We start from the raw sequence: 22,500 nt of genomic DNA on the forward strand, positions 1-22,500 counted from the left end.
ATATTGCTTCTCAAAGGAATCAGTATTTTAAGAGATACTTGAGATCAAAGTTGGCGAAATGTTATGCTAATTAAGACCACATATCCTAACCTCCTTAGGCCTGGTTTGGGACCTTAAGTCACCGTAATTTAAGGCGACTTAAGAAAAAATTGCCCAAAATATCAGGCGACTTAAGGCAATTTAAGGCAACCCTACACAAGTTAAATAGCTTATTCTAATTAAGTCACAGAATATCAACTGATGAAAAGTCTCCATATTTCTTTTCCAAAATCAGAGAAAAAAGAACTGTGAAATTATTATTATTATTATCATTATTATTATATAAACACCAATGAAATACCAAGTGAGCTTTCACGCCAAAGCATGATGTCTTCTCACATGTGAAAAGATCACTGTTGCTATTGTTACATGTAAAAATCGCCCCTTTCGTTGCCTTTTGTGAAATGATCTAGTATTTCATTGGTGTTTACATAATAAATAGAATATTACATGGCTGCTTGGAGATACAAAATTTCTCTTCTCGTGTTGAAAAATATTTCACTTGTGAAATATTTTTCGATACTCGAAGATAAATTTCGTATCTCTGTGCGGCAATGTAATATCCTCTATTTATTTCACAATTTTTAATTGCTATGTGACAGTGTCAAATGTCTATGTCTAAATGCCACTAGAGCTATAAATCCTGGGCTGGATTAACAGCTACCATAATAAATTAGTAGAATTTCGAAGATGAACAAAGAGTTTCCAACAATCTGATTGTTTGAGTGGTTTCCTATAGAAATAATAACGTGATTTTTATATTCAAGGCACTAGCTGGTGAAAATAAAGCAAAAGAAAATGGCGGGGCTTCCGCAGGCACTCGTGACTTTTACAACAGAAACAAACTGTGTCGGTTATCAATTATTCTCTGTGTCGATTATCACTTCTCTGTTGTTCAGCTCTGAAATTATACTCACACAATTATTCGTCTCAGATGTGCACTCACTTTGCCTTTGGCAACTAACTGTTAGCTGTTAAGTATAGTTAAAGTTACATTGTCTTGCAAGTTTTTTTTCTGAAAGCGATAAAACTTATTTATTTATTCATCAAAACAAAGAAATAATTTAAATAAGACTGTTATAGAAAATTCATAAAGCAAACAAAAATAAACAACAAGGAAGTCAAACTATTTAAGCTCAAACTATTTCACAAATGAGCGCAAATAATTATTGTTATCCTCGCAAACTTATCTGCAAGATTCCTGCAGCTTGCATTGGTAATTTTTGCAGGAAAGTTTGGTAAATTTTTCACCATTCCAATGGCATCAAACACTGATTGCTCCTTTTAGGGAACCCAACCAATAAATGTTCTTCTTTTTCTTCAGTTAGGGGGAACACTCCAATATAACGTAACGATTACCATATGCCAAGGTCTTTCTCAATGAAACTTCTTTTTCTTAGTCATTGTTGACATTTTATAGGCTCTTTCCAGGGTTCTCAATAGGAGTTGCAGCAGACGTCTGCCAAACCGTAAGTAGGTGGCTGTAACAAAATGAGGGGTCAAAAAAACTCGAAACTATGGGGGTCTGGGGTTATACTCCCCCAGAAAATTTTGAAATATTGAAACCCAGAAATGCAATAGGCCATTTAACAGTTGTTTTCTCAAGGATCTAGCCTATGAATGGCTGCGAAGCTGCCGGGGTGACCTTGTATCGATACATCCCCCACTGCTTTTATCATGTAATTTGTGTTGTTGTAATTCTAATTAGCCCTTTTTAGACCGGTTTTCAATGGAGTGTCGAAAGTAATTAGCGAATTACTTTGGTTTTGCATTACTTCACTTAGTGATTGGTTCAAAGTTCTTGCGCCACTTTTGCAACCAATCAGAAGTGAAACCAAAATCAATCGTGGCTCACAAGTGCACATTTTCCCGCGCTTCGAGACAGCTACATGTAATTATTCCGGGTATTATTTTTCTTACAGGTACATCAAATTTTGTCCGCTTGTTTGAAAAATCGTATTGCAAAAAAAGCCGACTGTGCACGCCTGAAATGAGGTTATTTCACGGTGAAGGGCTAGGCTCAAGTGAATGTCGCATACCCGGATGTTTACGTCCTTGAAAACATGGCGGTTGTCACTTGTCGAAGCACCAGCAAGTTTAGGGTAAAGCCTTGTTTTCATATCACAAAGTGCCCTTGGACGTGAGATGCCTGGGACTGGAATCGGAACGCTAACAGTTAAGCCTAAATATTAGGTTAGCATTTCTAAGGGGTTACATTATAACCCAAGTTTAGTTCTTGTGGTTTTTTTCTTTTCTTTTTTATTATATTATTATTGTACAAGATATGACAAGAGAAAAGCAAGCAGAACGTAAAGCAAGCGGCTTTAAATCTCAAAGTAGGCTGTGATCAATCGCCTGGTGCTGCTTTCTATTGAGAACCCTGTCTTTCTCTATCCATGATCATCAACAATCTTTCGTCCGCCATTTTGATTCTCCCAGCTAGTGTCCATGTCTCTATGTGCAGACTCACTTGAGGTTAATGATAATAATGATAATAAACTTGTATAGCGCCGATATCAATATAGCTATTTTCATCAGCGCTTAAAACATAAAACTACATAAAACCTACTAAAACACATTAATAAAATTACGAAAAAGCTTTCTGAAATAAAAATGTCTGGAGTGTCTTTTTAAAAGATGCCACTGAGGGGCTACTCCTGATAGCATAGGGCAATAAATTCCATAGTTGAGGAGCAGCAACAGCAAAAGATCGATCTCCTAAAGTTGTTAAGGTCTTAAATTTCACAGGGTTTAGTAGCAGTCCATCACAGTACTAGTCGGAGCGTAACTTGTATTTACATTCTTCTTTAAGATTAATAAGTTCTTGGAGATAAAAGGGCGCTAAGCCATTGATAGCCTTATACGTTAACAGTAAAATCTTAAAGTCAATTCGAAATTTAACGGGCAGCCAGTGCAGATTCTACAGCAGCGGTCTTACATAGCAGTACTTGGATTCCTGAAAAATTAACCTAGCTGCAGCATTTTAGACCCTCTGCAGCTTATTAAGCTGGAAGGTTGGCAGGCTATAGAGCAGGCTGTTGCAAATAATCGACGCAGCTTGAGACAAATGGGTGAATAAGCGTCTCAGTGGACCGCCTAGAAAGATATTTTCTAATTCTTCTTATATTATACAAGTAATAAAAAGCATTTGAGCAAGTATTATTTACATGAGAATTCATTGAAAGAGTCGAGTCTAACCATGCCCCCAGATTCTTAACTACTCCTTTTGGTCTACACTGTAATTACACTGCCTCCAATTATAATATGATCAATGTTAACCTTGGCTAGTTGTTGCTTGGTACCTATCATTAGAAATTCTGTTTTATCATCATTGAGAAGTAGTTTATCATTGGTCATCCAATTGCGTATATCATCCACACAGTGTTCAATAGCATTGACAGCCTCAAATTGCCCAATGCTCTTATTTGGACTAAAGGACACATACATGTACAGCTGCGTGTCGTCAGCGTAGCAGTGAACCGTAGGGAGGTGCGCCTTGATAACGTCAAACAATTTGCTTGTATAAATCGTAAAAAGCAATGGTCCAAGGCAAGAGCCCTGCAGTACACCAAAGTCCAAATTCAAATTCTGAGATAAATTGCCTTGGATCAATTAACACGCTGGGATCTTCCACTAAGGTAGGAGCTAAACCATTCAAGTGCCATCCCAGATAGACCAAATTTTGAGTGAGGCCGACTGAGTAAAACATTGTGATCCACAGTGTCAAATGCCGCACTAAGATCTAATAAGACCAATAGTGTAACATGCTGTTTGTTCATATTTAACAAGATATCATTTTTCACTCTCAGCAACGCTGTTTCTGTGCTATAATTCTTCCTATAAGATGACTGATTGGAAGGATAAAGATTGTTCCTGCAAATGTGGCTATAAATTTGGTTATAGACGGCTGACTCTGTAGTAGTATCATGTATGATTCGACCCCTTTTTTCCGCAAAGGAATTTGAGGATTTGAGGATGGTTGCTAGGGGCGTTGCCAAGGACGCGTTGAAATGGACGTATCTGATTGGTTCGTGGTACAGAGGTAGGTTATTAGGATTATCAAATCTCTAATACTTTAATAGTAGTAATGTCGCGATTGATTGATAGGACAAACATACGTGTCCTATTTACATTTTTGCAGTGGGCTCGGACATCAGCATACTAAGGGCGCCGATGGCAGCCGCTATCCCATTTATGAGCCCACTGAACCCTCCCAACCCATGATGAGTGATGATGTAAGTGAGTGATGAAGATAGGCCACAACACCGGGAACCACGTCCCCTGACTCCTGATTGGTCGAGAGGAAATTTGATTGACAGACCGTGGGAATTGTTCTAGGGCGTGGTCGTGAGCGTTCCGTTTTTGTAGACGTTTAAACGGACGAACCCGTTTTAGGCGTTTCCTTAGGCGTTTTTTAGGTCCCAGACCCCACTGGGACACCTCTCCCTAATAATGAAGAAAAGGTCCCAGACCCCCTCGGATAAAAACACAAAACACACAAGAAAATCCAACCAAAACAGATTTAATGACTGTTTACAAGATCTCTACAAGAAGATGGTGCCCCGCACATGCACCCCGTAACAAATATTTACAATATATACAAGACATGGAGTAGAGTCTCCTTAAAGTCACCCCAGTTCGGTAGTGTCCCTACTCAGTCCAAACACAAAAGTTGGTGCCCTGCACACGCACCCCACAACTTGTCAGATTAAAACTCGAGGAGCTCCCGGAAGGACATGTCCTCGAAACAGGATGTGTCTGCAAAGAACTCAGCAGCCGCACAAGATCCAATACGGTCTTCACGTTCAAACTGCGCGGCTGCGCGAGCCAGATCCAAATCCGGACCTGGACGAACCACTACCTCCCGAGTAGCGTTTTGGATGCGCAGTTCACGCTCCAAGGCCGCTTCACGCTGTTCATGGTCTACCTCCGCTTTCGCCTGACAACGAGCGCGATTCGCCCGCACGCGCTGCAATACGATTTGTGCGGCATCAACCACGGGTTCCTCATCCTCCTCTGGCGCTGCTGGGGGTAGTTGTGGCCGTTGTGTGAGACGTGTGGATCGTCGCGCCGGTTCGGGGCAGGGTGGTACAAAGTCGTTTAGTTCCGCTACCACATCAGAAGCAATGGACGATGATCCTGTAGGAGAGGCATGAAGCAATAACTCGTCTAGCCGGTCGGAGGCGTCGGATAGATCCGACGACAAAGACGGGGATGCAGGAGGAGCCAAGCGGTCTATGCGCGCCAAGCCTTCTCTCAGGTAGGGAGGCGTAGGAGGCCGGAGCCCGTACTTACGTACGAGCCATCCATCACCTGCCGTATCAATGACATGCGATGGACGGGCATCGGTTCCCAAACGTTCGAGCAAACACGAACCCAGCTAACGTCTCCGACGTGTATAGTAATTTCGTCGGTCGCATTCACGAAGTTGTTCGAGGTGGGTTTGGCGATATCTTCTTTTGTATTCGCGGAGCCTTGCTTTGTTTGCCTGGTAATAGGCTCTTTTTCGCTCTCGAATTCGCTACCTGTTGGCCTCCCGATCCCTTGCTTGTCGTTGTTGTTGAACATTCCCCGTTCTCGCTGTAAATAAAGAGTCACAATGACGAGGTGAATGGAAAAAAAAAGATAAAAGCATTTAATGAGAGAAAAAGAAATAAATAACGAGTTCCTAAGAGAAAAAAAGATCCACCTAAACTTGTTGCTTCTCGGCTGGCTAGACGAGCTCAAGCTTTGGTCAAGAGATCCTTAGCCGTTTCGGACACCGACAAGCTTCGACTTGGCACCAGAAGCTGATGTTGTGCCTGAAGTTCCCGAGCACAATTTTTCGCCTGGCGATATCGGCAACGGTACTCGTTAATTTGGGGTCGATGTCCGGCTGCATAGAGTTTCTTGGACTCCTTGATCTCTGCTTGGTGTCGTTCGCGATATCATTTCTTTTGAGCAAGAACTTTATTGCGGTTTGCCTGCTTCCATGCACGAACACGTTCACGCGTCCTTTGTTGTTTTGTGGTAGCGTCCATGTCCGTGAAAAAAGAGAGACTCTCGAAAAGAACTATCTTTGATGAAGGATTTTTTTTTTTTCCGTTTCAGAAAAACACAGGTTGCCAACTGCAGTGCTGCCACGTCATTTTGCGCCAAGAAAAAAATGGTCCGAACACTTCCGTCCCTGAGGTTGTCCTAGTTTTTTAACGTCATCATGTACATGTGTCGAATCAGATGAATGAATCGTACGTAGCACGAGACAGGAGACAGTGAAGCTCAGGGTTGATGGTTCGAGGGTGAATGATTGGATTTTCTCCTTTTATTTTTCTAGTCATGGACGAAACCATTTTTTTGTTTCTTCTGTTTTTCTTTTTTTCAACCAATGTCATAGGTTCATCTACAAGAAGAATGCGTCTTGAATCTTGTGTATAAACCCCTCATAAAGTCAAGGTCAAGGAATCTTGAGTAGAGGTCTGTCACAAGGTCAAAGTCAAAATCAAACTCAAGCACTTTATGTGGTTTGTTTGTTCAAACAAAAAATGATGTTTTACGGACTGTTCGGAATGAATTTTTTTTTACAGCCAAAAAAGGATGCGAAACATTTCAGACCATTTTAGATCATTTGCTGGAACATAAAAAATGGAAGTTCATGAGAAACAGTATGCGAGTTGTTTTTTTTGAGCACGTGCTCGGTTAAATGTCACTTCATGAACATCGCGCTAGGTCATCAAATGAAAGCTCTTAGGAATGAAAGAAAAATTCGGAATTAAAAGTTCGGAAAGATGGGCTTAAAAAGGTCATGGAGGATATTTGTTTTTTAACCAAATGCGAAAAAAATTGTGAAGGTCACCCACATTCTCCCAGGGAAGAAAAAAAAACACTACCGAAAAAAAAAAGAGAGCATGCAAGCTAGACAGAAGTTCTTTCTTGTCGTCACATATATTTACAAGCGTTCTGAAACTATTTACAACTATTTACAGCGAAAAAATGGTTTAAAGAAAAAAATTCCTAAAACTTCATAGAGGAGTCTTTTTTTATCTGCAACCTCCTCGGAAAAAAAAAAAAGAGCATGCAAGCTCAACAAAAGTTGTCATATTTACAATATTTCTAAAAAAGTCGACAAAACTAGTTACAAAAAATATGTACAAGTTGAAAAAATTTTTTACTAGTTTACCTCCATCGAGGCAGGAACAAAACACCTCGAGGGCAAAGGCCGAATTACAGATAGATTCTCCGGTTTCCTATTTTGTGATATGTTCCGCATCTGCTACACCTGAAGAGTCCGATCTTATTTCTGGAGGGCGGATTGGTGACCGGGATTACTGCATTTGCTGTCCACGAACAGATGTCTAGCTTTTCTATGAGAAAGGTAAGGGTTGTAGGTAAAACTCACCAATCTCCTCCACCAGGGCTTTCATGTTATCCCTGTGCTCCATCTTCATCTTCCTTTTTAAAATGAGCTCTTGGAGTTCTGGCGGAAGGACGTCCCAATAGCTCTCCATCTTGAAAATTTGGGTTTCTTGGACTCGAATGCACTATTTTATACCGATCAGGCGACCTCGTTTTCAACTGCACTTTTTTTTGCGGAGGGACTGGGGCGAGACTCTCTCTCAAAAAACGCCACGTGGGATTGAGAGCCCTCTATCTACCCTTAGTTTCAGAGGCCTTGGAAGACCCATTCGAGTCCTACTTTTTTTTAAAAAAAAGACATATAGATCCGTCATAAAGAACTCACACATGAATGTCAAATAAAACAACGTTTAATGAGAAGAACAATGCGTGTTTTACATGCGGTCGGAAATCGAAAGTCGAAAGTGTCTATAGTGTGGTTGGGTGGACATCGACGTTAGACAGGTCCTGGGCTTCTGAGCGGCTAGAAATCGTTGAGTCCGTTCATGATGGATGTATCGAGTATCGTGACCCAGCCCCCTTTGATCACGCATCCACTGTACAAAGTGATAACATTCCACTTGAGGGCAATGAAGCCGTAGAGGGTGCTCGTGTTGTCCGCAAGAAGCTACAGAACTGAGACGCGGGAGATCCTTGAATTTCGGGCAACCCAAAGGTTCCAAATCGATGTGAGTTATCCCCCAGCTCGTCAACCATCGCCGTTGGATCAAACTCCCTTTGTAAGCGACTAGAGAACGCTCCGAGGTCTTGTGTTGTTTGTAGAGGTGTCGGGCATCCGTTTTCAACTCATGAGCCAGATGGTACAAATTTTGTGGGTCGTACAGTCATACTCCGTTTGTCGATCTTTAGGTGAGAGATCATGCCAAGGCACGGAAGGTTTGTAATGAATCGATCCCCTGTGTTGACCCGTCCAATCGCACCAACCAAGTTCCCTAGGAAGAAATTGGTCTCCCAAACTAAATCCTTCTTTGTCGATCACTAGACATACTTTATCGAGAAGGTGGGTCCTCTTTGTCTTCAGTGTTGTACGGGGGTCGGAGAGGGACCTTGAGGTCGTTGGCCCATCAGAAGAGGTAGCGACACTCATTAGAATTCCGATCTGGGTTCCCGAGTCGCCAAAGCTTTGAGAGGCAACTGATCGTTTTCGTATGTGCAACAAAAACACAACCAGCGATCTAGCAGGACGTCCAAGCGTCGATAGCACACTTCCAGTGTCGTATCACTCTTTTGTAGTCTGATTGTCTTTGTATCGGAGTGGGACATCGAGATCGTCTGCTTTCTGGAGAACGTAGCGAACAAACCGGCACTGACTACACTTTTGATGGAGAACCCAAGTCGTCAGGTCAATGAGGTCTGTCTCTTCGTCTTTGTCTCCTTTGCAGCACTCACAGAAGAGAGCGTCCAGCAACAAGTCTATACGTCTACAGCACCTCTCCAAGCTCATGACAAACTGACTGTTCTTGCTGGCGCAACTCTTTATATACCTAAGGGTGTTGACGTGGACCGAATCTGACGCTACTTTCTAAAGACCAATGACAGAGCGGACGGAATGGGACTGACCTTGAATATCCTTGATGCCACTCTGAGGAGCCAATGACAGGGCCGCCCGAATGTGACACCATCCTCAAGAACCAATTACAGACCCTGGAATGTGACATCACGTGTTGCCGTCCAACCATAAATACGCGAGACACACTTCATTCGTTGTCAGTTGTCTTGAGAAGAAGAAGAACACTCCTAGAAAGTATAAAATAAATTTAATCTGCACCCTCACCTATCGCTGCTTACGCATCTGCTCGAGTTCTTCCTTGTTCAGTCGACTCTCTTCGATCTAAAGAACACTCTCCTTCAAAATGGTTACCCAAGAGGCGTTCTTTGTTATAACATTAATGATGTTTTGAACAGACAAAAGAACAGGTCTGCTGAACCTGCCACCACTGTTCCTAAGAAAGATATCATTCTTGTCTTGCCTTTTTTGGGCTTTCAAAGTGAAGCTCTTACTCGACGTGTTAAATCTTGTATTAGTAAGTTTTATGGCTGTGTCAATCTTAGGGTTATTTTTCAAAACACTTGCAGGGTTAAGTCTTTTTTTTCCCTACAAAGATCGTTTCAGTCGTTCTCAAAGATCAAAAATAGCATACAAAGCCAGTTGTTGGTACTGTGATTCCTTCTACATCGGCAAAACAAAAAGAAGATTGCATGACAGGAAGTCCGAGCATTTCAAAGCTCTTACACAAGTCGGCCACGCCTCTGCTGTTGCAGACCATACAATTTCTACCGGTCATAGCATCAAATGAGACCATTTTGAAATCCTCGCAACTGGAAAGTCCGACTTGCAGTGTAAAATTAAAGAAACGCTATTAATCAGTGACTTAAAACCCTCTCTCAATGAAAGCATTGGTAGTGAGAAGCTTTTTCTTTATTAATTTCTTCCGGAAGAATCGACTACCGGAAGTTACGATTTTGTTATCACACTTTTTAACTAGTCACCAGTTCCTCGCTCTAGTTTTTTAAAATTCTGTGTAGCAGTTTTAACCGTCACTTCTGATGATGTATGCTGCAACATACGAAACGTCAAGTATAAAATGAAAATGTTTGTAACCGCTGTTTGTTTCCTTTTCCTGTTGAAATTGAAATGGCCAAAGGACAAAAGTATTTAAGATGAGTATCTCTTGAAAGTACGGCCTGCTGTCGCCTGCTTGCTATCAGTTCCGAGAATGGAAGGAGGAGAAGAAGAAGAAACCAGCGAAACGTTCTCGTCCTAGGAAGAAACACAATGTCCTCCGCAAAGCGGCTGAACCGCCCCCCCCCCCCAAGATCATGAAGGAAGCCAAGGAAATCCAACGTCAAAAAGATGCGGAGCGGCGTAAGAAAAAGCAGGAAGAGAAAAAGAAGCGGAATTGAACAAAGCCGCAGAAACCTTGGACGCCCTCGTCACCTCAGGACCCCAACCAACAGAGACGGTGGCGTGGACGCCTCTCAGTGCGGAATTAAAAGAACTCTTAGAGTCAGTCCCTGATTTAGATGACTTGCCCAGCTACGAAGCGATGATGGAACCCTTACTTCCTACACAAGGATCTGTGTAGGTGAAACCAGAACCTCAAGAACCGGCCGTTGTGACTCCTATGGAGCCACTACCTCACTGAGAACCTGGTGCAGTCTTGGAACCCCTACCGGAACCATCCCCAGGGCCCAAGGTACCTTTGTGTCCGTTGCACAAGACTCCTTTGGGCGAGAACCAGACCCGAGGGGATCCGTCCTTCCGATACGTCTTTTGTAAAGAGTACGATGAGGTATGTCCATTTTGGGTGATGGGTGTTGATCGAGCCTACGAAGGGCAGGCTGAAGTACCACCACAACTCCATCACAACATTAAGAAAGGACCATGGCACTGTTTTTGTGGGGAGAAAAGTAAAGTTGTACGAACGATGAACCCTGATTCCCCTAATGTGGGACGCTTTTTCTTGACGTGTCGCCAAAATATGCCCTGCCGGTTCTTCCAATGGTTGGATCGTGAATGGTCGGACCAGATCTTTCAGCACCGATGGCAAGAGGCCAGAAAGAATGGCTGGAAAGGAGAACGGGAGGAAAAAGCCAGTGGGTTTTTCGAAGTGAACGCTCCATTGGACCCTCATCAAGCCAGAAAAAAGCAAGAGTTGGAGAACGAAACGGCGGTGATCCAGGTGGCCAGCCTGCCGAACGACAAGTTGGAGGAGGTACTAGAGAAGTACGTGAGAAAGCGGCGATGGATGGCTCAACAGAAAAAGTGGATGGAACACGAAGAGTTGCAGTAAAGGTGGTGCCGACGATTAGAACGCACCCGCCCCATTACGCCTGAACTGTTGCATGCTTGTTTTGAACAATTGAAAATGCTTGAGATGGAAATCGATCAGGTATAAATAAAAGCTTAAACCCTCAAATTGGTGTGTGTCATTATGTCGTGTGTCGAGTTTGGACGACGTCTGTTGAGAGCGGTCGTCGCTCATGTGACCCAACTCCCTTATCGTGAATTCCAACAATGGGTTCGTTGGCGTTTCTTGACTTGGCTTTGTCGGGAAATGATGAAGCTGCTCGGAGGCACACACGAGTGGGATGGATATCCTACCGACGAACCCATCGATACCCTAGCGGTGTTTGAAGTCATGAAAGAAGGAATCGACTATAAGTGGAGTCATTTTGTCGTCTATATGGACTGGTTGATGACGACACTCGGACCCGAACGTGCTTATCATACGTGGCAAACCCTTAAAAAGCATCATCCACAGGACATCCCGACCATTCTGGAGTTGACGACGCGTTGGCTCGTCACCAAAACATGTCGAAACAGAAACGACGCTGCCGCGTCACCGCCACGCCCATCGTGAGTGCCTACACGGATCCTCAGACCCCGGGTTCATTGGGTGGTGTGTATCAGTACGCTCAAGCTCAAGGATTGACGCAGAAGGAAGCCTTACGAGAATTGCAAGGGGAATTGGCCTACACACTGCATCGTCCCGTTCGACGACGGTTCAAGACGCTCCCGGTCTTGGTGTTTCACAAGGACGAACAATTGCAAGCCGATTTGGTGGAGGTGCAACCTCTCAAACGATGGAATGGTGGGCATCGCTATCTCTTGACGGTCATCGATGTGTTGTCAAAATACGCTTGGGTGGTCCCCGTGAAGAACAAGACAGGCACTGCGGTGACTCAAGCTTTTAAAAACGTGTTACAACAAGGACGGAAACCTCAACGTTTACAGACGGATCTGGGCAAAGAGTTTTACAATGCTCCGTTTCGTCGGATGTTGGAACGAGAAGGGATCCAACACTTTTCAATGCACGGGGATGCCAAAGGATCAATCGTACGTTGAAAGAACGCATGTATCGGTATTTTACCGCACGAAATACTCGAACGTACCTGAACGTGTTACCTAAATTGTTAACACAATTGGTACAATCAGACATCGTCATCGAAGTATTGGCATGGCCCCACGAGACGTCACCGATGACAACGAACGCGTTGTATGGACCAAACTGTATGGAAAACGTTTGAAACGACGCCCTCGACCTAAACTCAAGGTGGGCGATCGTGTCCGTTTGAGTAAGAAACATCGTCCGTTCAAGAAAGGCTATCTCCCTGGTTGGACGGAAGAAGTCTTTATTGTGAGACGTGTGGTGCGAGGACCTGTGGTTACTTATCAATTGGAAGAATGGGATGGCACGCCCTTGGAAGGGTCTTTTTACGAGCAAGATGTCCAAAAAGTCACCGTGTCAGATGATGCTTTGTTCCGAGTGGTAAAGATTTTACGACGTGGACACGCGGTGAAAGTCCGATGGTTGGGCTGGCCCCCAAAATACGACAGTTGGGTCCCTCGTACCTCCATGACACATGTATAAAAAGAGATTTTTAACAAATAAAAAAAATAAAAAATATGAACCATGTCGTGTTACGTTACCTTGTCGAGTCATGTGCAGAAAGCCGAGTTTCCTGACAATGGTCCCTCTGACTTCAAGGCACAGTTGCCTAAAGATCGCCTGTGGCAAGAGGACAACAGATGGGTAGTGGGACTGTCGGGCGCATCGTTCCCTGCTATTCCACCCCCACCGCCGCCACAAAAGGTGCACCCCGAGAACATCCTGGTCCACGAAGATAACGCATGCCTCGGACATCCGGACGAATGGAATAAGAATGGATACCTGTGCACGTACTACCATACCGTAGTGAATTCTGGAAAGATCTCACAGAATCTACGGGGTGTGGTGATATTGTCAGAGATTACCCCTTCGTCGACCGGCGTAGAGTTCCTAAAGAAGGTCATCGACAAGATAGAACAGAAGATCGCAGAGAGTCTGAAAGCTGGGGATACACTCTACATCGACGTCATGGAGAATTCGAAGACGATGAAGAAAAAAATGGGCGTGACGCTCTGCTGGGAAGGGGACGATCTGGTGTTGGACAATACGCATGTGTTCATTAGCGGCGTCCAATGGAAATATTTTGGATTCGTCTTCGAATTGGCTCAGCACATGGGTTCGTTGACGAACAATCGCGGTTTGGACCGGTTTACGCCGGGGCATTATCACCGAGGTCCCAATCTACTCTTGGAACCCTTTGACAAAGCAGCACCTATGCCGGACTATGCCCAGGAATCGTTTTGCGACGGATCAGTCTTTCAAGAATATCCCAATGATTTTGCCCATGGTCCTGTAGCGGTCGTCACGGAAGGTCAAGGATGGTCTGTAGCGTACCAGGAAGCCCACTTCATGGTCCTAGCGAAAGCTTTTAACTGGCGATTCGTACGCATCAACGAAGCGTTTGAGGAATTCAAAAAGACCCCATTGGCGGTGCAGACGATCGAACGTCCCTTGTTCGTCTATGTGAATCTGGTGGAAAGTCAATGGTTGGAGGATTCGTACGACGAACTGCTTCGGACGGTACCCTATAAAAGCGGAGAGGCATGGTGGGAACCGCGTCAGGTGCAATATTATCGTCTTCGCCGACCTACGATCGAGACGGCACACGTACGTGTGACAGAAGTGAACGGGTGTCCCGTAACCTTTCCGAAGGAGACATCGACCATCTGTCTCCATTTTCGTCGTCGTCGTCATGGATCGTGTCGTTTTACTCAGCGATGTCTTGCCAGAATTTCCGATAATACCAGCAGCAGTTTCAAAGTCCGTTTACCGCATCCTGTGAAATTTGATGGAGACTGGGAAGTGGGTCTTACCTCTGTGTCCATGCTCGACCAAGGGTTGAATTTGAAAGAATTGTTGGATCCCGACAAAGACAGTTGGTTATCGAACTGGTACCGAGTGGATGCCGGCCAAATCTCTACCCGAACAGATATGGTTCACCGCGATGATCTCATTCGAAAGCAATCCGTCATCGTTGATGGGGTGGGTTTCATGAAAGCTCTCCTTCATCAGATGGAATTTCAGAGAAACACAACCTCCAAAAACATTACAGGTGGGAGAGTTGGGAAGAAGAGGATGCTGTGATGGAGCGGAAGACCTTACCAGTATCAACTCAACCGACATCGGATTTTCCATTCAGGAAGATGGAACGTACAACTTGGGTCCCAATCTCGAATATTCCCTCTATGGCAAGGATGCCCAGAATATGACCCATGTGAGTTCGACTGAATGGCCTACCAATCGTCTGTGGTCTGTCCCCTCTGGATCGGACGAAGAACTCGTCCTGGGTCAGATGGTGGAGTGGAAATTTCGGAATCTCAATAAAGCTTTCGAACAGGCCGTCACCCAGACGTCGAGAACCTTGCTCTTGTATTCGGATGTGGTGAACAGTAACATTGTGGGGGATGCATCGCATCCTTTAGTACGTGAAGTCTATTACCGACGAAGTGGTGTGGGTACTGTGTATTTCGAACCTCTACACATCCAATGGTTACCGTTACGTCACCCGTACTTGGATGTGATTGAAGTCAGTTTTGCCGAAAGCAGTGGAAATCTGGTCGCATTTGGAAAAAGGCAAGACCATCGTCACCGTTCAATTTCGTCGTCGTGGGGCAGACGTATAAAAACCGGTCGCCCCCTTCTAGGCAAAGACACAACATCCACATGAGAGGCGGAAGTCTGACGCGGTATTACCCTCCCGCTGCACGCGGTCAAGGCGGGGACGGTTTCACAGAGAAATTGATTCAGGTCGCTGCGCCCGTGATCTTGGAATCGTTGCAATCGGGACTTCGTACAGCTTCCAGTGGAAAATCCCTAGGTGTTGTTGGAGATGTCATCGGACAAACCTTGAAACGAGGAGTCAAACGGAAAGCTGCCGCACTCATCCAAGCTGGGGTGAAAGTGGGAGCCCAGCACGTCTACAAAAAAGCCAAACGCAAAGTCTCGGACATCTTTGGTCGAACATGAACATGTACGTGGTTCAACGGGCATTGAGTCGGTATGGGACGCCAGGTTCCAGTATAAAATAATAATAATAATAATTAAAGTTCTTAAAAACGCATTCTACATATAAAATGTCTCGATCCCTTTTTACAACTCAAAAAAAAAAAGAGCTCTCACGAAACAGGTACGTTTTCATAGCCCTTTTAAAACTATCAGCACTGTCGCTTTGTCTAATGGCAAGCGGTAGCTGTTTCCATAACTTTGGAGCAATAGCCGCAAAAGATCTATCTCCGTAGGTAATTGTAGTAGTCTTCGGGATAGCAAGGCAATTGGAATCACATGAACGAAGAGAACGGCAGGGAGTGTAATGATGCAACAGTTCATTAATATACACCGGAGCAAGGCCATTAAGAGATTTATACGTAAGCAACAGTAACTTAAAAGTTATTCTGTCATTAACAGGAAGCCAGTGCAACTTTTTAAGAACAGGAGTAATGTGATCGGTCTTCTTCATGCACACAGTTAAACTTGCCGCCGTGTTCTGCAATCTCTGAAGTTTCTCAATTTCACGAGAAGGCAACCCATAAAGCAAGCTATTACAATAATCCAATTTCGATAAAACGAAGGCATGGACAATGCGCTCAGTATCCGCTTACGAAAGATATTTTCTGATTCTGCCAATGGAATGAAACGAACGCGAAAGAGCGCGACAGATGTTGTTGACATGAGGAACAAAGGTGAGATGTGAATCAAGCGTGACTCCAAGGTTTTTGATAACACTGGTAGGCTGAACGTAGTGATGGCCAACTTTTATCGAAGCAATCGGTTCAGGAGGTGAAAAGCGCGAAGAAAAATGGATAATTTCAGTCTTTGATGGATTACATTTAAGCATATTGCATAAATTCCAACTCATAATATCATCCAGACACAGACTGAGATTTTCTAAAGCAACAACGCGGTTCCCTTTATGCATAAAAATGTAGAGCTGGGTGTCATCAGCATACATCATTGCGTCGAGTCCGTGTGCAGAGATGATATCTTCAAGGGGGGCGATATAAAGCGAGAATAGCAGTGGTCCCAGGACAGACCCTTGGGGGACACCACAAGACAAATATCTTGGTCGAGAAAGAATCCTATCAAGGACAATGCATTGAGGACGATCCTTAAGGTATGATTCAATCCAACGAAGAACCGTTCCAGAGAAGCCATAGCGATCCCGAAGCCTATCGAGAAGAATAGCGTGGTCTATCGTGTCAAAAGCCGCAGACAGATCTAATAACACTAGAACAGCTTCGCATTTATTGTCGATGGCCTGATGAATATCATTAACAAATCGCAGAAGAGCAGTTTCAGTACTATGATGCTTTCTGTACGCTGATTGCATTTTAGCAAATAGGCCATTGGTAGTGAGATAACCCTCAATCTGGGAAGCCACTATTCTCTCTAACGTCTTAGAGAGAGACGATAGGTTGGAAATGGGCCGATAGTTGGCAAAGACGTCGGCATCAAGGTTATCCTTTTTAATCAGAGGGTGAACCAATGACTTCTTGAAAAGAGAGGGAAAAATGCCCTGATCCAAAGACGCGTTCATGATATCAGTTAGAATAGGTAACAGAACATCAATACAGTCCTTTAACAACCAAGTAGGTATTGGATCGAGAGCACAACTTTTACTTTTTGATGACTGAATGATAGTCTTGAGACCATTAGTAGAGACGCAATCAAACTGACTGAAGGAGGTAGAGCACAATCCGTTAGTCCCACATTTGGGCCAAGAGAATAGTTGTTGAGATAGAGAACATCTGATATTGGTGATTTTAGATTCGAAGAAGTCGCTGAAACTCTCCACCAAGTGATCAAGAGAATCATGTGTCGGTAAAATTGGAGCAGACTTTACGCTGAACATACCATCGACGAGCTTGAAAAGTTGCTTCATGTCAGACGTACTAAAAGGCACTGACCACCCACGTCAGGTCGGTGGTTGGTTGAGCGGAGCCGTGTCACGACCTCCTGAGTACGCCTTAGTCCCGTTCATGACCAGAAGACTTCAAAGAAGACGAAAAAAGAAGAAGAAACGATGAGTTTGGATGTGTTTACAGTCCCCTCGGCCAACGTGACCGTGCAAGGGTATCGCAACGTGAAGTACAGTCCATCCAGTACGGGGATCACAGCCATTTCATTTTCCATCCCAGCCTTGGACGATTTCGTCGATTTCAACCAGAGTTTGTTGGAAGTGGAATTGAAATCGAATTCGGCATCGACGAATGGCATTGCGCCCGATGCCAACGCGGCTTCAGATGCCAACAATACCCGATTTGTCTACGTGACCAACAATCTGGGTTACACTCTCTTCAACAAGATGAATCTACGGTTCAATGGCACTTTGATGAGCGAACAGACCAATACATAAGCTTACAATGCCTTTTTGGAAACGCTGCTGAATTACAGTCGAGATGAAGGGGAGACCTTGCTGGCACCTCAAGGTTGGGTGAATTATTTGAATGTGACAGAACACTTAACTGCCAGTGGAGGCGACAATGACATTTGCACGACGAATGGATGGGGACACTGTGATAGCACTCCGGCCACCGTACCATTCTACAACAACCATAAAGCCACCTTGATCATGCATCCGCATCTGGAAGCCTTTCGCAAGGGATGCGTGCTGGTGCCTGGGGTGGAGATCGTCTTGGAATTGTTTTGTAATCAGCCTGAGTTCTTTTTGTTTGGAACGAATACCAGTGGTGCGGGTGTCAAACGTCAAGTGACGTTGAGTCAAGGTGACCTCAAAGTGACGCTGCATCTCTGCCGTTTGTCACTGAACCTATCCATCCACAATGCCCTACAGGCCAAGAGAAAAGTCAAAGAACAGTGGGCCAATTATCCAGTGGTCCGAAGCGAGATCCGTACGTTTTCGTTTGATGGACGGACCACCAAGTTCACGGAAGACAATGTGTTTGTGGGTTGGGTGCCAGACCGGATAATTGTGGGGTTGTTGGACAGTTGAGGCTTCAATGGCGATTTGGAATATTTCCCGTTCGCTTTCCAAGAATTTGGGGTGATCCGGATTCGTCAAGTCATTGACAGCGAAGAATATCCGTACCCAACTTGGAATTGAATGGAGCCAATGGCCGTAAAGACTTGTTGGGATACCATTGTTTCTTAGAAGTCAGTGGTTCGTTGCTGAATCATCGTCCCAGTATGATCCAACCCAGGGAATGGGGACAGGACAAGAATTGTACGTTGTTTGCCTTTAACAATGTACCCAATGGAGACGCGGATGCTCCAGGACATCGAGACCCCAGACAAGCCGGCAATGCGATGAACCCCAAGAACAAAACATGGAATTTGTGCCATTGAGTGACGTCGCCCTTTGTCATTTGGCATTGGACTATCCTATCCTGAAACATGTATATCACAGTGTGCATCCTTCTGATGGGTTACTGTCCCGTCCCACCCACACAATGTAAGCCACCTACATTGTGAACACGGATCCACGAGGCGAACCTGGAAAACATTGGTCAGGACTCTGGACGGAAGAGGGAGTATGTGAAGTCATGGACAGTTACGGCTTACCTCTCACCACCTATCAAGCGCCAGGTTTGCACGACTGGTTGGCACGGTGGTCCCAGGTATGGCGCAACGATCGGACCTTACAAGCCTTGAACAGTGTGGTCATTATGCTTTGCTGTTTTTAAAAGAACGAGCCAGAGGACGGACCATGGAAGAGTTTTTAGAAGGCTTTTCCTCGTACGATTTTGTGGGGAATGATCGGATGGTGGGCAATCAAGTCCGTCGTCTTTTGGTTCAAGATTTGAATGCCATGCCATCGAATCAATCTTGTATTGTGCATGAGTTTGTTGTGATTCCTGAATAAAAAGCGTACCTCATGGAAACGGTATGCGTGTTTTGTCTTACATAAATAGTCGGGTCGTACACGTATAACATCAAGGATGGGAGTCCATCAAGTGATGGAGTATAACCTGGGACGTTGGTACGCAACCGGGCCCTTTAAAAGAAGTGTACCCTCTCGTCCTTTCTTGCTTTTGTCATTGTACGTATGCCTAGTGGTACGATGATTGTCGGTCCGTCGGGAAGTGGCAAGACACAATTGACCGAAGCGCTCTTGACGGAAGGCACTGTGTTTGAGGGCAGAAAGACACGGCCGTGTCATTACTGTTAGGCCGTGGGGCAACCCTGGTTCAATGGCATGAAACGTCAAGGCATCCAGTTTCACGAAGGAATCCCTGAAGTCGCCGATCTTCAAACATGGTTTCCTCAAGGTGGGGTGTTGGTCTTGGACGATCTCATGGACGAAAGAGGGAACGATAAACGCGTGTTGGATCTCTTTACGCGAGAATCCCATCATCGACACATTACGGTCTTGTACTTGTGTCAAGATCTGTTTCCACCTGGAAAATTTGCCAAGACCAATTCGCGCAATGTGCATTACGTGATCATCTTCAAGAATCCCAGGGATCAGACGGGATGTCGCGCGTTGGTCCTCCAAGCCTTTCCAGATCGATGGCGAGACGTCCTCAAACTCTTTGTCGCGTGCACGCAACGTCCTTACGGGTATCTCATGATCGACCTTCATCCTGCCCCCGACGACCGATTCCGGTTTTCAGTCATGTGACACAGCAGGACGGTCCCACGGTGGTGCACGAGCGCCAATGAGTTCCTCTTGGGCAAAGACAAACGATATAAAAGGAGGGGAGCTGCACTGACCAAAGGACATTACGCCCCCATTCGTGGAAAAGAAAGTTGTGATGGTACGAAGACGAAGAAAGCTGCGAGGTGGACGCGTCCATACAAGAGCGTCGGTGGGTGATGAGGTGTCATTGTGATCCAGTTCTGGCAAGAATTGCATAACATGGACGATGGATGGTGTGATACATGGACGTACAGTCGTCATTTGATTTGTGCGATGAAAGATCAGATCCAACATCTTCGACATCGCAAACATGAACAATGTGAGATCATACTTTAATTGACCGACCAACTGCAAGAACGGAGTACAGCTTTAATTCAACTCGAACGAAAGCTGGGCAATCTGAAACATCAAATACGTCAATTGGAATGAGAACGTCAAGAGGAACTAACCCTCTACTATAAAAACGAGGCATCACACAAATGTTGAGACACGTTACGATGAGTGGTGACAAGGACGTCATTCCTGGGTTTCAAAAATGGGTGTTGGTGAATCCGGAATGGCTCCGTCTTCTCATGGCAGAGGACATCCCGCCGGCCATGAAAGAAGTGTTGGTCAAACCTTTGTCGCGCGAAGTGCGTAAATGGACCAAAGCCGATCGACGTCACGTGGGTTTTGGAGGAGGTCCTGGTGGTGGTGCAGGTGGTGCTGAGGAGGACGAGGAAGTGGAAGGAGAAGCGTTTACGTAAGGCCCGTTACAGACGTTGTTAATGCAACTGGTGAAAAAAAAAAAACGACCGGCAGCAGCAGCTGAGGCGGAACCTCTAGCCACACCGGCCGCTGCGGGTCCACCTCCTAAAGCAAAGAAACGTCTTCGTCTTAGTTTGTGACTTCTAAAAAGAAGACTCCAGTACCCAAAAAGAAAGCAAAGAAGAAGAAGAAAGCCACCCCCAAGACAATGACCCCACACGCCGATTGGGGTGAACTCCCTTTTGGTGGAGATCCCATGATGGGTGAGAGTGTGGCTGAGATGATGAAAGGGACGGCCCTATCCGCCAAGAGGAAAGCTCGTAAGAACCCAAGTCGTTGCCCAACCGAAACAGATAAATTACAACACCCACCAGGATTTTGACACCAAACTCCAACGGCGTCTCGATGGCCAGGACTTCTAAGCGCAGTCAGAAAAAGCACACGACCCAAAGGCAGGCCTTGCCTCCCAAGACCTGGCGACGAATGCGCCAGAAAGGGGGTAAATTGGATCTGCCAAAGCTGTTGGAGAAAACGGGTATCGAATTTCATTGGCCAGGGTACCAGTACATGGGACCGGGGACGCATTTGAAAAAGAGACGCAAGCGTGGCGATCAGGGCATCAATGGGCTGAACAAGATTGCCAAACAACACATCGATTATTCCCAGGCCAAGAATTTACAAGACAAATGGAAAGCCAATGCAAAAATGGTCAAGGTGATCAGCCATCTCCCCGGCAAGAAAACCTGGACCAAAGCCATCGTAAAGAGAATCATGCAAGCCAAACAAAAACTCAAATTGCAAAAGACTTTAATGGCTGACTGACATTGTTGTTGTTGTTACAAACATTAAAAAAGCGAAGTTCTGGACTTCCATGTGTCTGGTGTTTATTGATCCAAATCTTCTTCTGCCACGTAGTGAACTCCTAACCACTCTCTCTGGCCTTTAGGAGGCATCAGGCCATAAACATGTTGGGGGTACCCCCCCATCCCTCTCAAAACGTCGTATGACCTTACGAGTCAGGCCATAAAAATGTTGGGGGTAACCCCCATCCCTGTCATGAGGTCGTATGACCTTCCAAGTCAGGCCATACATATCGAGCGAATGAGCTGCTTTGTGTTCACGTGCTGGAAAGGTCACCCAAGGTCTGTGATTTTCTACCCCCGCGAAGCCCGACCTTCAAAAAGAACGAAGCGCGCGGTTTTCAGTTGATTTGAGTTATAATGGACCAGCAGCAGCCAGGACCAAGCGGGCAAGGCTCCCTTTCGTGTGACGTCTGCCAGCAAGGGTTCACTAACCAACAAAACCTCGTCCGACACCAGACCAGGGTTTACACCGACCGTTCGTGGCGTTGTCCTCAGTGTGGACGAACGTTCAATCGTCAAGACAACTTCCATCGACTCGTCCAGAACTGTCGAAAGCACCGACAAGACCAGTCCGACGATGAGACACCACCCGCCAGGCAGCGTCGGGAAAGTCACGAGTGTGAGGATTGTGGCCGTACGTTCGAGCAAGCCCTCAGTCTAGAACGACACCAGGTGCAGATCCACCAGCCTACGCGGTGTACTACCTGTGGTGAACAGTTTCTTGGCACCCGTGCGCTGACGGCCCACCGACGGAGTGATCATCCCAAACCGTTCGAGTGTAATAAGTGTGGGCGAACCTTTTCTCGTTTGAACGATCTCACGCGTCACCAAACCGCAAAACAACGTACGGCTCCGAGACAGAGCGGTGGTGGTGCAACAGCAGCCCCTGTGAACAATCCACCTAAGTGGCGAACTATGGCGGATCCCATACGCTATACATCTCTCCCAGGGGCAGAACGCAGTCCTTTAC

General features: G+C 45.4%; 2 protein-coding genes across 2 annotated transcripts; both read left to right on the plus strand.

Annotated features, from left to right (window-relative positions):
- Positions 1–11,746: 11,746 nt before the first annotated feature.
- LOC138030404 (uncharacterized) lies at positions 11,747–12,280 on the plus strand. The gene has a single exon (XM_068878321.1). It carries the CDS (start codon positions 11,747–11,749, stop codon positions 12,278–12,280), a length of 534 nt encoding a protein of 177 aa, XP_068734422.1.
- Positions 12,281–12,392: 112 nt separating this feature from the next.
- On the plus strand, positions 12,393–12,806 carry LOC138030405 (uncharacterized). The gene has a single exon (XM_068878323.1). It carries the CDS (start codon positions 12,393–12,395, stop codon positions 12,804–12,806), a length of 414 nt encoding a protein of 137 aa, XP_068734424.1.
- The last annotated feature ends 9,694 nt before the right edge of the window (positions 12,807–22,500 follow it).

The sequence above is a fragment of the Montipora capricornis genome, chromosome 13 (assembly GCF_036669925.1).
Source record: "Montipora capricornis isolate CH-2021 chromosome 13, ASM3666992v2, whole genome shotgun sequence".
In the NCBI taxonomy this organism is placed as follows: Eukaryota; Metazoa; Cnidaria; class Anthozoa; order Scleractinia; family Acroporidae; genus Montipora; species Montipora capricornis.

What these genes read in the sequence shown, in the direction of transcription:
- LOC138030404 (XM_068878321.1), top strand. Translation starts at nt 11,747, where the DNA reads ATGTCGAAACAGAAACGACGCTGCCGCGTCACCGCCACGCCCATCGTG.
- LOC138030405 (XM_068878323.1), top strand. Translation starts at nt 12,393, where the DNA reads ATGGCCCCACGAGACGTCACCGATGACAACGAACGCGTTGTATGGACC.